The sequence below is a fragment of the Rana temporaria genome, chromosome 11 (genome assembly GCF_905171775.1).
Source record: "Rana temporaria chromosome 11, aRanTem1.1, whole genome shotgun sequence".
Taxonomy (NCBI): domain Eukaryota; kingdom Metazoa; phylum Chordata; class Amphibia; order Anura; family Ranidae; genus Rana; species Rana temporaria.
Window position 1 is genome coordinate 13,010,242 of NC_053499.1, and position 19,782 is coordinate 13,030,023.

The 19,782-nt window shown below is 49.3% G+C and overlaps 1 protein-coding gene across 2 annotated transcripts in view; it reads left to right on the plus strand.

Moving 5' to 3' along the window:
- The window catches only part of TSPAN18 (tetraspanin 18), a 172,052-nt gene that overhangs the window by 149,193 nt on the left and 3,077 nt on the right, over nucleotides 1-19,782 (plus strand). Inside the window, exons 4-9 of one of the 2 annotated variants that reach the window (XM_040328056.1) lie at nucleotides 10,341-10,419; nucleotides 12,477-12,671; nucleotides 14,900-14,974; nucleotides 16,734-16,832; nucleotides 17,000-17,170; nucleotides 18,303-18,386. In XM_040328056.1, coding sequence (XP_040183990.1) covers nucleotides 10,357-10,419; nucleotides 12,477-12,671; nucleotides 14,900-14,974; nucleotides 16,734-16,832; nucleotides 17,000-17,170; nucleotides 18,303-18,386 — 687 coding nt within the window. In that variant the 5' untranslated portion in view covers nucleotides 10,341-10,356. The remainder of the gene's footprint in view (nucleotides 1-10,340; nucleotides 10,420-12,476; nucleotides 12,672-14,899; nucleotides 14,975-16,733; nucleotides 16,833-16,999; nucleotides 17,171-18,302; nucleotides 18,387-19,782) is intronic. The other variant, XM_040328057.1, reaches the window with a different exon arrangement.

The window sequence follows — 19,782 nt, forward strand, 5'->3', positions numbered from 1 at the left end:
CAGCCGGGAAATGAGCTGGGCTCTGTCTGACTTGCTGCAACTTCTACTGCACATTGTAAGAAGCTCACAGTGTGCAGTGAAATCAGAGTAAGCAATGTGATGACATATCAAACGCATTTTTGTTTTTTGTTTTGTCCATGCACCGGCGCAAAGTCCAGGCTGATGTTGAACCCGCGTTGGGTCCTCACACTCTGCTCAGGGGGATGTGGAGGAGAGAGAACTCCACTGATACAAAGTGACAGCCGCCACCTGTTCATGAGATGTCTGCAGACAAATAACTGTCAGTGGGAGCTGCACAGAGGGTGACCCCGGGGTCACTCGGGGTGTTTGGTGATGCCGGGATTCTCCATCCATTACTGGCCCCCCCCGCCCCCCCCCGCCCCCAGCCCCCCCCCCTCCCCCCCCCCCCGGGGGCTCCTCCATTCTGACAGGACAATACGGGATTCCATCTGCTGCGCACATAGAAACATAGAAACTGGCTGACATAGAAGACAATGAGGGCGACGTCCTCACCTCTCATCTGATTGTTCTTCACACATTACTGGTTACAGCCGAATTCTACCCACAAGACACATTTCTTATATTGCAGATTACCAATTCTTACATGTGACGGCTGCATTCCTTTTCCTTTTTAGGCTTCTTTCTTCTATTTTTCCAGCCAGTAATTCTGTTGAGTCTTCCCCGTAATCAGAGCCTCCATCAGAATCCTACCTTACAACAGAGTCTCCTCCTACATCAGAGTCTCCATCAGCATCCCCCCTTACATCAGAGCTTCCATCAGAGTCCCCCTCTTACATCAGAGCTTCCATCAGAGTCCCCCTCTTACATCAGAGCTTCCATCAGAGTCCCCCTCTTACATCAGAGCTTCCATCAGAGTCCCCCTCTTACATCAGAGCTTCCATCAGAGTCCCCCTCTTACATCAGAGCTTCCATCAGAGTCCCCCTCTTACATCAGAGCTTCCATCAGAGTCCCCCTCTTACATCAGAGCTTCCATCAGAGTCCCCCTCTTACATCAGAGCTTCCATCAGAGTCCCCCTCTTACATCAGAGCTTCCATCAGAGTCCCCCTCTTACATCAGAGCTTCCGTCAGAGTCCCCCTCTTACATCAGAGCTTCCGTCAGAGTCCCCCTCTTCCATCAGAGCTTCCGTCAGAGTCCCCCTCTTCCATCAGAGCTTCCGTCAGAGTCCCCCTCTTCCATCAGAGCTTCCGTCAGAGTCCCCCTCTTACATCAGAGCTTCCGTCAGAGTCCCCCTCTTCCATCAGAGCTTCCGTCAGAGTCCCCCTCTTCCATCAGAGCTTCCGTCAGAGTCCCCCTCTTCCATCAGAGCTTCCGTCAGAGTCCCCCTCTTCCATCAGAGCTTCCATCAGAGTCCCCCTCTTCCATCAGAGCTTCCATCAGAGTCCCCCTCTTACATCAGAGCTTCCATCAGAGTCCCCCTCTTACATCAGAGCTTCCATCAGAGTCCCCCTCTTACATCAGAGCTTCCATCAGAGTCCCTCCTTCCATCAGAGCTTCCATCAGAGTCCCTCCTTCCATCAGAGTCCCCCCTTCCATCAGAGCTTCCATCAGAGTCCCTCCTTCCATCAGAGTCCCCCCTTCCATCAGAGCTTCCATCAGAGTCCCCCCTTCCATCAGAGCTTCCATCAGAGTCCCCCCTTCCATCAGAGCTTCCATCAGAGTCCCCCCTTCCATCAGAGCTTCCATCAGAGTCCCCCCTTCCATCAGAGCTTCCATCAGAGTCCCCCCTTCCATCAGAGCTTCCATCAGAGTCCCCCCTTCCATCAGAGCTTCCATCAGAGTCCCCCCTTCCATCAGAGTCCCCCCTTCCATCAGAGCTTCCATCAGAGTCCCCCCTTCCATCAGAGCTTCCATCAGAGTCCCCCCTTCCATCAGAGCTTCCCCTTATATCAGGGTCCCCACTTACAGAGTCTGGGTTGGGGGGTTGGGATGGAGACCATAGACAGCCTCTGCTGACTTTAATCCTCAGTCTGTGAACATTGGAGATACGCCGCTGACCCCATAGCTGCGGACTGGATAAAATCTTGTAGAATTCTGGATGTGGCCCACGGTTCTTAGATAGCCGACCACCAGTGGCTTAAATACTGTCTAAGTTATAACTTTTTGCTACTCCTCTAAAGACCTGTTTTTATTCTGTGTCCCCATTGGAGAGATTTCCCATCACTTCCTGTCCTTCCTATAACATACACAGGTGGCATTAAAAACCTGACAGAGGATCTAACCCCCCCTCCTCCTCCTCCTCCCCTGCTGTAGGCTCCATTATTAAATGTATAAATTTCCATTTGCCCGCTCTCTTCTGGTTTGCAGAGGGGTAGATTCAGTAAGCAATTGCGTCTACGTATCCATAGATACGCAGCGCAATTGCTTAGTTGCGCCGGCGTATCGACTGCTCCTGATTCAGAAAGGTCGATACGCCGACTGCAGCCTAAAGTATGACTGGCATAAGGCTCTTATGCCGTCGTATCTTAGGCTGCATTCTTACGATGGCCGCTAGATGGCGTTCCCGTAGTGGTCAGCGTAGAGTATGCAAATTGCATACTCACGCCGATTCACAACTGTACGCGCGCCCTGCGTTCGCATTTTACGTTGTTTGCGTTCGTCGGTTTCTGCGTAAGGCTGCCCATGCTATTAGCAGGGGCAGCCAATGCTAAGTATACCCGTCGATCCCGGGTCGCGATTTTTAAAAATTACGTTGTTTGCGTAAATGAATCGTGAATGGCGCTGGACGCCATTTACATTCACGTTGAAGCAAATGACGTCCTTGCGACGTCATTTACCGCAATGCACGTCGGGAAAGTTTCCTGACGGAGCATGCGCACTACGTTCGGCGCGGGAACGCGCCTAATTTAAATGATCCACGCCCCCTACGGGATAATTTAAATTACGCGCGCTTACGCCGGGCAGTTTTCCGGAGCGCACACGCAAATTACGGAGCTACTGCTACGTGAATGAAGCGTAGCGCAGGTAATTTACGGAGGCGTAGCGTAAAAACGGTACGCTGCGCCTCCGTAGTAGTGCGCGCCCCTACCTGAATCTACCCCAGAGTTCATGGTTCCGGAATCATGAATTGTTAAATCTCCGAGCCTTGCTTTATTATTCGTTACTTTCCTGTTTCTTCCCCGATATCCGGAACTTTTTCATGATCTGTCGGAAACCATCAGACTCTGAAATGTCAACCAAGAAAAGTTTCCTTAGCGGTGATTGGTTACTTTTCCTTACGTTCAGAAGAATAGCGCTAGAGCTTGGAGATGTCATTGGGTACCCTGTGTTGGGCTGCGATGACACACAGTGGTCAGATGTGGTATTGCATCTGATTTTCATACATTTATCTGTCTCCAGAAGGAATAAAAAGGAAATCACAAAATACATCCCGAGGAACCAGAAAGCCGCAGATGTACTTCGCCGCACCCGCCGATCCGAGCCATTGGCTCCCGCTGCTGTCAATCAAATCCAATGGCGCGGGTGCCGGGGCCGAGTCATACACTTGTACCTAGATTCAAAGACGCCGCCGCAACTTTAAGGCGGCGTAGCGTATCGTATTTACGCTACGCCGCCTTAAGTCAGAGAGGCAAGTACTGTATTCACAAAAAGTACTTGCCTCCTAACTTACGGCGGCATAGCGTAAATGCAGCCGGCGTAAGCGCGCCTAATTCAAATGAGGATGGGGGGGCGTGTTTTATGTTAATTACTCGTGACCTGACGTGATTGACGATTTTTACGAACGGCGCCGTCCGTTTACATATCCCCAGTGTGCATTGCTCCAAAGTACGCCGCAAGGGCATATTGGTTTAGACGTGAACGTAAATTACGTCCAGCCCCATTCACAGACGACTTACGCAAACGACGTAAATTTTTCAAATTTCGACGCGGGAACGACGGCCATACTTAACATTTGACTACGCCTCCTGGGGGCAGCTTTATCTTTACGCGGAGTATCTCTTATGGAAGCGGCGTATCTTTACTGCGACGGGCGCGCGTACGTTCGTGAATCGGCGTATCTAGTCATTTACATATTCTACGCCGAACTCAATGGAAGCGCCACCTATCGGCCAGCCTCAAAATGACACTTTAAGATACGGCGGCGTAGGAGACTTACGCCGCTCGTATCTGAGCCTAATTTAAGCGTATCTGGTTTCCAGAATACGCTTAAATTAACGCCGGCGCAGATTCAGAGTTACGACGTCGTATCTACTGATACGCCGGCGTAACTCTCTATGAATCTGGCTATTGGTGTTTATGGACGCCGAGTGTATGACACGGGAGCGCGCCCGCAAGGTAACCCCCTCGAGAGAGAGCTTCTCCTAGGGGGCTATCTATTGCGGGAGGAGCCGCGAGAGCCACCATGGGACCCCAGAAGAGGAGGATCGGGGCCACTCTGTGCAAAACAAAGTGCTCAGTGGAGGTAAGTATTACATGTTTGTTATTGAAAAAAAAAAAACACGAACCTTCAGTATGACTTTAAGATATCAGTGGCTGACTCCTCCCACCAGACTCCACCTGTAACTATATCACTGTTGGGTGGACTTTTCCTTTAAAGGGAATTTCTTGGATTTGTCTTTTTTACATATTAAGCAAAATAAATAAAAATTATCATTTCAAAAAGATAAAAAAGGATCGTGGTTTTTACAATCCAGGGAGATCTGAAAAATGACACTTTGTCCGATAATCTCCAAACTGCAGCCCTTTGCTTGTCTTTATCCGGCACTCTCTCTCATTGATACAAGACACTATTCCTACCACTGACACCAACAATGGGGCACTATTCCTCCCACTGATACCAATGATGGGACACTATTCCTCCCACTGACACCAACAATGGGGCACTATTCCCCCCACTGACACCAACAATGGGGCACTATTCCTCCCACTGATACCAATGATGGGGCACTATTCTTCCCACTGACACCAACAATGGGGCACTATTCCTCCCACTGACACCAATGATGGGACACTATTCCTCCCACTGACACCAATGATGGGGCACTATTCTTCCCACTGACACCAACAATGGGGCACTATTCCTCCCACTGACACCAATGATGGGGCACTATTCTTCCCACTGACACCAACAATGGGGCACTATTCCTCCCACTGACACCAATGATGGGACACTATTCCTCCCACTGACACCAACAATTGGGCACTATTCCTCCCACTGACACCAATGATGGGGCACTATTCCTTCCACTGATACCAACAATGGGGCACTATTACCTCATTAATACCAATGATGGGGCACTATTCCTTCACTAATACCAATGAGGGGCACTATTACCTCAATACCAATGATGGGGCACTATTACCTCATTAATACTAATGACAGGGCACTAATACTCCCACTGACACCAATGATGGGGCACTATTTCTTCCACTAACACCAATGATGGGGTACTTTTTCTCTCACGAATACCAATGATGGGGCACTATTCCTACCACTGATACCAATGATGGGACACTATTCCTACCACTGACACCAACGATGGGGCACTATTCCTCCCACTGATACCAATGATGGGGCACTATTCATCCCACTAATACCAATGGTGGGTCACTCTTCCTCTCACGAATGCCAATGATGGGGCACAATTTGTACCACGGACGCCAATGATGGGGCACTAGCCCTCCCACTAAAACCAATAATGGGGCACTATTCCTCCCACTGACATCAATGATGGGGCATTATTCCTCCCACTAATACAAATGATGAGGCACAATCCATCCAACTGACACAAATGATGGGGCACTATTCCTCTCCTCTAATACCAATGATGGGGCACTATTCCCTCCTCTAATGCCAGTGATGCACTGTTAATTCCCACTGATGCCAAAACCTTTTCCCCCCCCACCGCCCCCCCCCCCCCCCAGTCGGTTACAAAGATCCTTTTCCTTGTATAGAGCTTTGTGAATTGAGTCTAATGCATTAGTATAAATAGTTGCTGTAAGGCTGCATTTACACCTGAGCGTCGGTAGTTTTCATGCTTATTTGCGCGTTTGCATACAGCGTCGTCCGACGTTTTTGTACTTCAACGTTTTTTATTTTAGCCGATAGGAAAAATGATCATCTTTTCATCACTTGTTGCTATGTTGGTAGATTTTTTTAATCTTCTGCCTGGGTGAAAAGTTCTATTGATTAAAGCGACAAAATGCCCGTAGCAAACGCTCGTTGTCGCGCTAGTCGCTTGAATCGAGCGTTTCCATTACTTTCTATGGGAAATGGAAACGCTCAAAAATGACCAAACCGCCCGATACGCGCGACAAAAAAGGGTCCGGAACTTGTTTGAGCTACAGGCGTTCGGCGTCAGGCATATTGGCGTGCAGATGTGCACCATCTCCATAGGGAATAATGTATTTTTTCCCCTCTAGCGTATTTGAGCGTCACGCTTCAGGCGACAAAACGCTCAGGTGTGAATGCAGCCTAATAAGAAGGGGCTGGAAGTGAAATGAGATATCACTGAGACATTATTGGCTCGGTAACGATGTTAAATATCACCATTTCTTGATGAATGCGGCTCTTCGCACTTCGCCCGTCTCCACGCCGCACTTCCTGCGCCATTCAGTCTTCTATGTGTTTCTCGCCCCGCCTGACACTAAGAGGTCGGTAATGCGGATGGGTCCGCGACTCGCCGCTCATCCCTCTTCTTCCCGGCGCACATAAACAGGCAGCCGGAGTAAAACACGCGGGACGTAATGTACTGTTCCTGCCTTGTGGGCTAAAAGCTTTTCATTAATGATAATGGCGGCGAGCGGCGGGGGGGCGGCGTAATTAGACTAAGTACACCCGGCTGGCTGCTGCGTTTTAGTACATTGTTTGTTTAATGGAAGGTTACTTTATTGACTTTCTCTGTAATTGGATATACGTTTTTCTCCCCCCTGATATGTAGGCCGGCGTGTCGCTGCATTCAGCGTTTTTGTCTTCTAGGGGAGTGGGAAGCAGATGGGCATCGCGGGGAACGTTCTGCGCGAGCGCTTTTATCCCAGCGGTGGCGGCAAAAGAAACGCATTGTTTCGTTTTCTGCTTTAATAAATACAATTCAGAGATTAACATTGAATGGGAACGCTTAAAGTACACGTGACCCTGAGATGATCTCATAGATGGCGGAACGCGTTTATGTCTTTTCAGAAAGTCTTTTTTTGTCTTTAACAGACTCCATTCACATCGGCGCGTTCCGTGAATGCGCTAAAAAAAAAAAGCACCATGCTTGCGTCTAACGCACAAAACTCAACACCCAAAAAATTAAATGAGCTTCTTTGGCGCGTTTACTTGGTGCAATAAGGTCTGAAAAATGACAGTTCACCTAGTCCAAAAAGATTAGAAAAATTACAGGGGCCTCCAAACTTTCTAAACAAAAAAAAAGTTTACTGTCCTTCAGACTTTAGGGGGGGGGGGGGCAGATGGTGGCCACTAGGAGTAGAAAAGGGCCCGATGTTGGTGGGGAAAAAAAACAATGCCCCGACCGGTATGATTGGGCCCTGTTGTAGGTGTCACTGGGAAAAATTGTGCCCCTTCGTTGGTGTCATTGTGCCCCATCGTTGGTGTCATTGGGAGAAATTGTGCCCCATCATTGGTGTCATTGGGAGAAATTGTGCCCAATCATTGGTGTCATTGGGAAGAATACCCCATCATTGGTATCCGTGGATGAAATAGTGCCCCAAGGGCTGGATAAAAGCAAGCAAAGGGCTGCATCTGGCCCCAGGGCCGCAGTTTGGACAGCACTGAATTAAGGGATCAGAAATGCTCTTACCCAAAACTTGGAAGGATATGAGCTGCTTCTTCTTCTTCTTCGCTGTGCTTGTGGCCCGTGGGGCGGCCTATTGAAATGAATGGACCTCCCTATGCACAGTACAGAGTGGAAAAAATAGTAAGCCGCGCCGTTTACTGGGGAACGTTTATTTTATTGCGCTCAATGGGGGAGATTTACTAAAAAAAAATGGAGAATGGACCCACAGAGAGAGGAACCAGGAAGCTCACACCTAGGGTGTCACCAGGGCAGGAAGTGAGGTTAATTCTACCCAGCGGAGACACAGGAATCCAAAACCTGGCAAAGCATCACTTCCAGAACCTGCTTGGGGCTGGAGTTCCACTTTAATGTGATTCTCAAGGACAGCACTTTGTTTAGAATCCCCGACCAATCATTATTGGCAGATTGTGTGTAAAACGTTTCATTGTATCTCTTGTTTACACTGTGATTGGAGTGCGGCGCACAGATGCGTTATTAGCGGGCCGGGGGGGGGGGGCACTCCAGTGGGTTTGTAATGGAAGGACTTGATTACCGGATCAATCAGCAGGGGTCAGAGTTCCACTCACTTTGATTGGAGTGACGTCTTCCTCCTATTGCGGCCCTCATCGCGCCGACCCGCGTCTGCCCGCCAATCAGCCGCAATCGACCGCTCCGCGGCTCACGTCTCCACCAAACAGATAATGGGCTTGATTAGATTAAAGTGTGATTAAGAGTCGTTCAACGAACGGCAAATTTACCGGACAAGTCGCCGACCTTTCAGCGCCGGGAACCCGCGATAAGCGGAAAAGGTGCAACCGCTGCCTCACCGGGAACAATTCATCCGCTAAAATCTCATAGAAGCTTTCACACGTTCTTGTCATTTCAAAAGACATTTTTAACATTTAGATTTTTTTTTAAATACTACCGGGTGATCCTGCCATGAAGAGCACTTCCTGTTTAGGGTGACAACGCTTTGTCCCTATCTCGAATTTATAGGTAAAGTTTATCCGGGGGAATATCCGATTGCCGCTCGGGGATCAGGAAGGAATTTTTTTATTGGGAGAAATTGTGCCCCATCATTGGTGTCATTTGGAAGAATTGTGCCCCATAATTGGGAAGAATTGTGCCCCATCATTGGTGTCATTGGGAGAAATGGTGTCCCATCATTGATATCAATGGAATAAATAGTGCCCCATAATTTGTGTCATTGGGAGAAATTGTGCCCCAGCATTGGTATCATTGGGCCCCATTATTGGTGTCATTTGTAGGAGCTGTGCCCCATTGTTGGTGTCATTAGGAGGAATTTTGCCTCGTTGGTGTCACTGGGAGGAATTGTGTCCCTTCATTGGTGTCATTGGGCTCCATTGTTGGTGTTACTTGGTGAAATTGTGCCTGTTCATTGGGCCTCATTGTTGGTGTCACTGGGAGGATTTGTGCCTCATCATTGGCGTCATAGGGCCCCATTGTTGGTGTCACTGGGAGAAATAGTGCCCCATCATTGGCATCATTCAGAGGAATTGTGCCCCTTCATTGGTGTCATTGGGCTCCATTGTTGGTGTCACTGGGAGAAATTGTGCCTCATCATTGGGCTCCATTGTTGGTGTCACTGGGAGAAATTGTGCCTCATCATTGGGCTCCATTGTTGGTGTCACTGGGATAAATTGTGCCTCATCATTGGGCCCTATTGTTGGCGTCACTGGGAGAAATTGTGCCTCATCATTGGGCCCCTTTGTTGGTGTCACTGGGAGAAATGGTGCCCCATCATTGGCATCATTCTGAGGAATTGTGCCCCTTCATTGGTGTCATTGGGCTCCATTGTTGGTGTCACTGGGAGAAATTGTGCCTCATAATTGGGCCCCATTGGTGTCATTGGGAGAAATGGTGTCCCATCATTGGTATCAATGGAAGAAATAGTGCCCCATCATTGGTGTCATTGGGAGAAATTGTGCCCCAGCATTGGTATCATTGGGCCCCATTATTGGTGTCATTTGTAGGAGCTGTGTCCCATTTTTGGTGTCATTAGGAGGAATTGTGCCCCATCATTGGCATCATTTGGAGGAATTGTGTCCCTTCATTGGTGTCACTGGGCTCCATTGTTGGTGTCGCTGGGAGGAATTGTGCCTCATCATTGGGCTCCATTGTTGGTGTCACTGGGAGGAATTGTGCCTCATCATTGGTGTCATTGGGAAGAATGGTGTTAAAGCATTGCCTATGGAGATTTTTAAGTACTGTAATTTTTAAGTATGACATGTTCAGTTTCTATCTCCTCATCTTTCACATTATAAAAAAAAAACGGGCTAACTTTACTGTTTTTTATTTTTATTTTTTGTATTAAAGTGTATTTTTTCGCAAAAAATTGCGTTTGAAAGACCTCTGCGCAAATACAGTGTGACATAAAATATTGCAATGACCACCGTTTTATTCTCTAAGGTCTCTGCTAAAATAATAACATAATGTTTGGGGGTTCTCAGCAATTTCCTAGCAAAGAATATTTTTGGTCTCAACTCAACTTTTTAAATTTTCTACAAAGTGAAGAAACTTGCTTTTCTATGTGGAAGTGACATCGGAATGACTGATAACTCCCCATTTTTCTTCTCTCAGCAGGAAGACAGCCGGCATGGAGGGCGATAGCTTGAGCTGTGTGAAATACCTCATGTTCATCTTTAACTTTTTTATATTTGTAAGTATTCAGGTTTTTTTTACGATTTTTTTTATTTTACCAAGTTTCAGACTAAATGGCCGTCTTGTGTGAATCTTAAGCACCAGTCTGGGGCATTTAAAAAAAAAAAATGGGGGCGCTGAAGATGCTGAAAAAAAAATACCTGCTGCTGTACTCACCTCCTCTCCGGTGCCGTCCTTTAGCATAATTGTTTATCACCACTAGATGTCCTCAGTCTTCCGAGCTGAATAACCTCTAGCACCATGGATCATGTGGGACTCCTTCTAATAGTATGTTATCGGCACTCCGCATCGTGTGATGCCATGGAGGTGACCGGATAAGTGTAGGAACGTTTCTGTTTGCTAGTATAGCGCTCTCCTTGTCCTCCAACCAGTCCTCATCCCCTACGAACGGTCCTCATTCTCCATGAGTGGTCCACATCACTCCATGACCCGTCCTCATCCCCACCATGACTGGCGCTCATCCCCCAGTAACACATCCCCACCTTCTTATGAGTTGTCTTTATCCCTCCATGATCAATCCACATTCCCTGGTGACCTTCACCCCCCTATGAGTGGTCCTCCTCCCCCTATGAGTGGTCCTCCTCCCCCTTTGAGTGGTCCTCATCCCCCTATGAGTGGTCCTCCTCCCCCTATGAGTGGTCCTCCTCCCCCTTTGAGTGGTCCTCCTCCCCCTTTGAGTGGTCCTCCTCCCCCTTTGAGTGGTCCTCCTCCCCCTTTGAGTGGTCCTCCTCCCCCTATGAGTGGTCCTCCTCCCCCTATGAGTGGTCCTCCTTCCCCTATGAGTGGTCATCCTCATCCCCCTATGAGTGGTCCTCCTCCCCCTATGAGTAATGGGGGGCACTACTCCTCCTCTTCTCTCCCATGACCCATCTTCATTCCACCATGAGCATTCCTCATCACCTATGACCAATCTTTATTCCCCATGACTTGTCCTCATACCCCCAGTGGCCCATCATTATTCCTACCATGACCGGCTCTTCCCCCCCCCCCCCCAAGTGACCCACTTATGAGTGGTCCCAGTGGCGGCTGGTGGTATATTTCTTTGGGGGGGCTGCAGCCAACAATCCCCCATTGGAATCCATGCATCCAGGAACCAGCATGTAGATTAGGATGCATGGATTAGGTGAGCAGCGCCCCGTATGGACAGGCCGCCACTGAGTGGTCCTCATTCCCCCCCATGACCTGTCCACAACTCTTGGCTCCCTCCGTGATTTGTCCTCGGCCGCTCATGAGTGATCCTCATTCTTCCACAACTTGTCCTCATCCCCCCATGGCTGATTCTCACCCCCCCCCCTCCATGGCTGATTCTCAACACCCCCCATGGCTGATTCTCAACACCCCCCATGGCTGATTGTCACCCCCCCATGGCTGGTCCTCATCCTCCCCCATGGCTGGTCCTCAACCCCCCCCATGGCTGGTCCTCATCCCCCCCCCCCATGGCTGGTCCTCATCCCCCCCCCCATGGCTGGTCCTCATCCCCCCCCCCCATGGCTGGTCCTCATCCCCCCCCCCATGGCTGGTCCTCATCCCCCCCCCATGGCTGGTCCTCATCCCCCCCCCCATGGCTGGTCCTCATCCCCCCCCCCATGGCTGGTCCTCATCCCCCCCCCATGGCTGGTCCTCATCCCCCCCCCATGGCTGGTCCTCATCCCCCCCCCATGGCTGGTCCTCATCCCCCCCCCATGGCTGGTCCTCATCCCCCCCATGGCTGGTCCTCAACCCCCCCACCCCCCCCCCCATGGCTGGTCCTCAACCCCCCCCCATGGCTGGTCCTCAACCCCCCCCCCCCATGGCTGGTCCTCAACCCCCCCCATGTCTGATTCTCACCCCCCCCCCATGATCCATCCTCATCCCCCTTGACTTGTACCCATTCACCCATGAGGGTACCTCTTCCACTATGACCACTCTATATCCCATGACAGAAACCTGAATGACGGGCACACCGGCGTGCGGCTAGCTCTGTAAAAAGTAAACCAGACATGTAGAGTTACACAATTGTCAGCTTTCTTATCTTTCCTCTGTGATAACACATCTCCCACCTTTCCCTCCTCTCAGCTCGGTGGAACGTTCCTGCTCGGACTCGGGGTTTGGGTAATCGTTGACCCCACCGGTTTCCGGGAAATCATAGCTGCAAACCCCCTGATGTTCATGGGGGCCTACCTGGTCCTGGCCATGGGGGCCATGTTGTTTCTTCTCGGCTTCCTGGGCTGCTGTGGAGCCATCCGTGAGAACAAGTGCCTTCTGCTGTTTGTAAGTAGCTGTGTTATAATATCCATAAATTCCCGACAATAAGGCCGGCCATACATGGTGACAATCTCCTGCTAAAACAGCCGAGATTTGAACCGTTATTGGGCAGGCTGAATGTACCAAGTTGATTGATCGATCAACTTGGGTTCAACCAGCTTGCCGGATTTTTTTTTTGCAATTATCACTAGCGGCTGCTATAGCTGCTAGCAATGATCACTGTCTTCTCCGGGTGGGGATGACTTTGCTCTGCCCGCCAAGAGAAGACAATTGCTGATTCCCCTGTCAACACTTTGTATTGATGGGAAACTAGCAAAATTCTTTCTTGCAACCCATGGCTCCGTTCACACTTGTGCGACTTGCCATGGGACTTTGGGCGAATAGAGTTGCATGACAAGTTGCAGTCCATGTATTGAATGGGAGCAGTTAAATACTGTGGGCCAGATCCACAGACGAAGTACGCCGGCGTATCTACTGATACGCCGGCGTACTTTCAAATTTCCCGCGTCGTATCGTTATTTTGAATCCTCAAAACAAGATATGACGGCTTCTGGGTTAGATCTGACAGGTGTACGTCTTCGTACGCCTTCGGATCTACGATGCAATACTTCGGCGTCCGCTGGGTGGCGTTTTCCGTGTCGGGTATGCAAATTAGCGATTTACGACGATCCACGAACGTACGCGCGGCCGTCGCATTTTCTAACGTCGTCTGTAGTCGGCTTTTTCCGGCGTATAGTTGAAGCTGGTATTTTTCGGCGTATACATAGACTTGCCATGTTAAGTATGGCCGTCGTTCCTGCGGCGAATTTTTTTTTGCCGTAAGTCGTCCGTGAATAGGGATGGACGTAACTCACGTCTAAGTTAAAAAAATTACGTCGTTGCGATGTCATTTCACGCAAAGCACGGCGGGAAATTTCTTGACGATGCATGCGCATTTCATTCGGCGCGGGGACGCGCTTCATTTAAATGAAACCCGCCCTCAACCCGCCCAATTTCAAATCCGCCGCCAGAAATACACTACGCCGCCGTAACTTACGTCGCAAAATCGCTGAGGATTCGAAAATGCGCCAGGTAAGGTACGGCGGCGTAGTGTATGTGGATCTGGCCCTGTGTGACTTTGTTTTCCATTGCCTTCAGTTTAAAATATGCTGCAAGCAGAATTTTTTTTCACAACGGAAGCATCCCCCCCAAAATCCATACCAGACCCTTATCCAAGCATGCAGCCTGACAGGTCAGAAAAGGGGGGAGGACGAGCGAGTGCACCCCCCCTTTTCTGACCTGCCAGGCTGCATGCTTGGATAAGGGTCTGGTATGGATTTTGGGGGGGACCCCATGCCGTTTTTTTTTTTTTTTTACATATTGGCGCTTTTAAACCTTTTTCTATTGCCGGGCAATTGCTGGCATTCTTTATCTTTACATTTATCTGTCAGTGGGTGGAGCCTGAAACAAATTGCACACCTAGTACAAATTATATAAGAGGTCTCTACCTTTTTTTAGGGTGCTTTATAGACTTGTGATGCAGCACGAGATGACCTGTAAAGTCTTATGCCGCGTACACACGATCGATTTTCGTCATTTTTAAAAACAACGTTTTTCAGCATGTAGAAAAAACAATGTTTTTTCAAACTTCATCATTAAAACGACGTTGCCTACACACGGTCGTTTTAAAAAAAAATGATCTAGCAAAGCGCGGTGACGTACAATGGCACTATAAAGGGGAAGTTCCATGCGGATGACGCCACCCTTGGGGCTGCTTTTGCTGATTCCGTGTTAGTAAAAGACGATTCGCACTTTTCTGTCTGTTACAGTGTGACGAATGTGCTTACTCCATTACGAACGGTAGTTTTACCAGAACGAGCGCTCCCGTCTCATAACTTGCTTCTGAGCATGCGTGGGTTTTTCACGTCGTTTTAGCCCACACACGACCATTTTTTACAACCCGAAAAACGGCTTTGTTTAAAACGTCGTTAAAAAATGCAGCATGTTCGATTTTTTTTTTTTTTTTTTACGTTTTTTCAGAACCCTGAAAAATTATGTGAAGCCCCCACACCATCGTTTTTCAATGACGTTTTTAAAAACATCGTTTTTTTCATGCCGAAAAATGATCGTGTGTACGCGGCATTAGATCTACAAATACCTATGTATAGGAACAGATCATACACATGTCACATTCTGAAGACTCATCAACCCAACAGATTGCTAATAATTATGAATGTCTCCGTTTTCTCTTCCAGTTCTTCATGTTCATTCTGGTTATATTCCTGGCAGAACTCTCCGCCGCTATTTTGGCGTTCCTGTTCAGGGAGAATGTAAGTGTCCCAGAGCCGTACCCATCAGAATCTGGCGGTGTCTGTTGGCCGGCGAGATTCATAACCAATTCGTGTGTGTGTGTGTGTATGTATGTGTATGTATATATATATATATATGTATATATATATATATATATATATATATATATATATATATATATATATATATATATATATAGTCGCGTGTGTGTTCTCCATCAGACACACTTGTCACATTAGGACCCGCGGCTGTGTTCATACAGCCACTACGTCAGGGCGGCATTGTATACGGGATTCCGGAAATGTAAGGGTCATCATTTGTATTGACTACTAGTCAGGGTTTAAATTTGAATGGTATGAGTGCGTTGGTGTCAGTGAAAGGAATAGTGCCCCATCATTGGTGTCCGTGGAAGAAATAGTGCCCCATCATTGGTGTCCGTGGAAGAAATAGTGCCCCATCATTGGTGTCAGTGGAAGGAATAGTGCTCCATCATTGATGTCCGTGGAAGGAAAATGTGCCCATCATTAGTGGGAGGGTAAGTGCCCCATCATTGGTGTGAGTGGGAGGAATAGTGCCCCATCATTGGTGTGAGTGGGAGGAATAGTGCCCCATCATTGGTGTGAGTGGGAGGAATAGTGCCCCATCATTGGTGTGAGTGGGAGGAATAGTGCCCCATCATTGGTGTGAGTGGGAGGAATAGTGCCCCATCATTGGTGTGAGTGGGAGGAATAGTGCCCCATCATTAGTGGGAGAATTAGTTCCCCATCATTGGTGTGGGTGGGAGGAATAGTGCCCCATCATTGGTGTCAGTGGAAGGAATAGTGCCCCATTGGTTTCAGGGCCAGGTATTATGCCCCATTGCTGGTGGCAGGAATAATGCCTTAATGGCCAGATAAAGACAGGCAAAGGGCCACATTCGGCCCCTGGGCCGCAGTTTGGAGACCACTAATTTAGATTATACCATAGCTACACTTTTTGGCGTCTATTTATAAAAATAACAAAAAGCTGCTGTGTGTGTAGGGGTGTGTGTGTGTTAGGAGGTGTGTGTGTGTAGGGGGGTGTGTGTGTGTAGGGGGGTGTGTGTGTGTGTGTAGGGGGGTGTGTGTAGGGGTGTGTGTGTGTAGGGGGGTGTGTGTGTGTGTAGGGGGGTGTGTGTGTGTATAGGGGGGTGTGTGTGTGTATAGGGGTGTGTGTGTGTGTGTGTGTAGGGGGGTGTGTGTGTGTATAGGGGTGTGTGTATAGGGGTGTGTGTGTGTGTGTGTGTGTGTGTGTGTGTGTAGGGGGGTGTGTGTGTGTATAGGGGTGTGTGTGTGTGTGTGTGTGTGTGTGTGTAGGGGGTATGGTGTGTGTGTGTGTGTGTGTGTGTGTGTGTGTGTGTGTGTGTGTAGGGGGGTGTGTGTGTGTAGGGGTAGGGTGTGTGTGTGTGTGTGTGTGTGTGTGTGTGTGTGTGTGTGTGTGTGTGTGTGTGTGTGTGTGTGTGATCTCTATCAGACACACTTGTCAAATTAGGACCCGCGGCTGTGTTCATACAGCCACTACGTTAGGCTGGCCTTGTATCCTGGATTCCGGGAATGGAAGGGTCATCATTTGTATTGAGTATAAGGCAGGATGGAGATTGAATGGCACGAGGGCGAATGGATTCTGTTGCCAAAAAAAAAAAATCGAAACCAAAGTTAGTGTTGTGTCCTATCATGCAGTGTGGCCCCTGGCCCCTCCAGTCCTCTCAGGGTAAGTCTATATCTTGGACAGGTTCTGATCTCCAATTTATATTCTCTGCAGCTCACCAGAGACTTCTTCACCAAGGAGCTGAAGAAACATTACCAGGGGAACAACAGTACCGACATCTTCACCTCCACCTGGAACTCCGTCATGGTCACTGTGAGTTCACCGGCCATCTGCCGTACTTTGCCTTCACCTCTTGTTCATTGCAACCCCCAGGAGCATGCGTTGTAGGAAAAGCAGAGCGTTACTCGTCAGATTTATATGAACTTTACTCTTCTGTCTTTTTCAGTGACACCCCCCTCTCTGTTTCCCTTCTCTTACAGTTTGAATGCTGTGGCGTGAACGGCCCTGAAGATTTCGGGGAAACCTTGCACTTTAGGGCCCACTCTTACAATGCGGTGCCCGAAGCTTGCTGCAGGAGGAACGTGCTAAGAAGAGAGGCGGAGATCCTGAGCAAGGCAGAGTGCATGTCGAGTATTGACCTGAACAGACAGGTAAAGACCCTTCGCAATGATAAAGTGTACCCGCCTCCTACAGATAAAGACCAAGGCCCGGATTCACAAACATATTTATGCCGCCGTAGCGTATCTTCCTTACGCTACGCCGACGCAGCGCAGAGAGGCAAGCACTGGATTCACAAAGCCAATCTGCGCTGGGTTTCCTAGGCGTAAGCCGGCGTATGTGGAAGTGGGCGTGAGCCATGCAAATGAGGCGCGACCCCATGCAAATGATGGGCTGAGTCTCAGACAGATACGTATAATGAACGGCGCATGCACCGTCCCGTGGACGCATCCCAGTGCGCATGCTCAGAATCACGTCGGATCTACTCCCTAAGATACGACGGATCACTGCCTACGGCGTGAACGTAACCTACGCCCAGCCATATTCACGTCCAACGTAAACAACGTAAAAAAAAACGGCTTGAGTTCCCTGGTGCAGACCTTTGCATGGATGAGTTACACCTCCTTCATGGGGCATAACTTTACGCCGGACGTACGACTTTACGCGCACTGCGTCGAACGGACGTACGTTCGTGAATAGGCGTATTTCCCTCATTTGCATATGTGAATAGAAAATCAATGGGTGAACCAAATACGTCCAGCGTAAATATGCGCCCACTCTACCCCGGCGTAGGCAAGTTACGTCAGTCGGATGAAGCCTGTTTTCAGGCATATCTTAGTTTTGTGGGCATGGCGCACAGATACGACGGCGCATATTTGCACTTACGCTGCGTATCTCGAGCTACGTCGGCGCAAGTGCTTTGTGAATCCAGGCCCAAATCTATTTAGTGGGCTGCACAGAATAAAACTAAGAGGGTGCTACATAGTTTAAAAAAAAACAAAAAAAAACGATTGACCTCCAAAAGAAAGCTCTATTCCTTTGGGTACAGTGTTGCATAATGGAGTAAATGTCAGTCAAACTATCAGATGTTCAGTAATAACTCGACCCTTTGCAAGAATCTGCATATTCGGTCTGTATGCTGAAGAAGGTGAATAACCAAAGCCAGAATAAATACGGGACATGCTGCAACGACCCAGTTATAACCTTTACTTGTGCCAAAAAAAAAAATCTCGCACAAACCAGGGATGATTAGTAACATTTCTTTGTGCTTTTTTTCCCTTCTAGGGCTGCTATTCCACAATACTCAGCTCCTTGGAGCCTTATGTATACATTGCTGGAGCGTTGACCATCGGAGTCCTTGCTGTTGAGGTAAGAGATGTAGCATCATACAAACTAGGGCTGCACCAATACCACTTTAAGACCGAATACAAGTGCCGATACTTATTTTCAAGTACTCGCCGATAACGTGTTTTTAATTTCATGTGACAGTAGCACTGATGAGGTGTGGACTGTCAGTAGTTTTTTACCATTTTTTTTTTATAATCTTTTTACAATTTATATATTTTATTACAAAGCTTTATTTTTATTGGGGGGGGGGGGGGGGGGTTTGACAGTGTCAGTTTTTTTTTTGTATTATTATTATTTTTACAATTCTACATTTAAATATTTACTTAAAATAAGGAAAAGTTGTATCAACCTTGTTGGGAGGGAGCTTTTGTGAGATATCGGGTCTAAATAAACCCCTGACATCTCCCCTTTGAGACAGGGACTGAGGTCACAGATTCCACAGTCCCTTCCTCTGTAGCTTCAGCTGGACTAAAGATGAATGGAGAGGAGACAGAGGCTCATCTCCATTCATAAACACATGTTACTATTCTCAGTTATGAATGGACAGAGGCAATGATGACTGACTCTGTGCATTTGTAAAGGAAGGAGCTGGTATATGACATATTTACCGGGCTCCTTCCTCCGCTCTTAATCCTGACAGATCCGGGGCAGGGGGGAACTGAGGACGACGATGTTGTGGGGGGAGCGGAGGAGGAGGGGGGGACCTGGAGGAGGACGGAAAGGATGATATGGAGGGGAACATGGAGGGGGAAAGAAGGAGGGGGACATGGAGGAGGACAAGGAAGGGGAGCAGAGGAGGACGATGCGGAGGGAGACATGGAGGAGGAGGACAAGGATGGGGAGCTGAGGAGGACGTCGCGAAGAAGGGGGAGCGGAGGACGACGACGCGAAGGAGGGGGAGCGGAGGACGACGACGCGAAGGAGGGGGAGCGGAGGACGACGACGACGCGAAGGAGGGGGAGCGGAGGAGGACGACGACGCGAAGGAGGGGGAGCGGAGGAGGACGACGACGCGAAGGAGGGGGAGCGGAGGAGGACGACGACGCGAAGGAGGGGGAGCGGAGGAGGACGACGACGCGAAGGAGGGGGAGCGGAGGAGGACGACGACGCGAAGGAGGGGGAGCGGAGGAGGACGACGACGCGAAGGAGGGGGAGCGGAGGAGGACGACGACGCGAAGGAGGGGGAGCGGAGGAGGACGACGACGCGAAGGAGGGGGAGCGGAGGAGGACGACGACGCGAAGGAGGGGGAGCGGAGGAGGACGACGACGCGAAGGAGGGGGAGCGGAGGAGGACGACGACGCGAAGGAGGGGGAGCGGAGGAGGACGACGACGCGAAGGAGGGGGAGCGGAGGAGGACGACGACGCGAAGGAGGGGGAGCGGAGGAGGACGACGACGCGAAGGAGGGGGAGCGGAGGA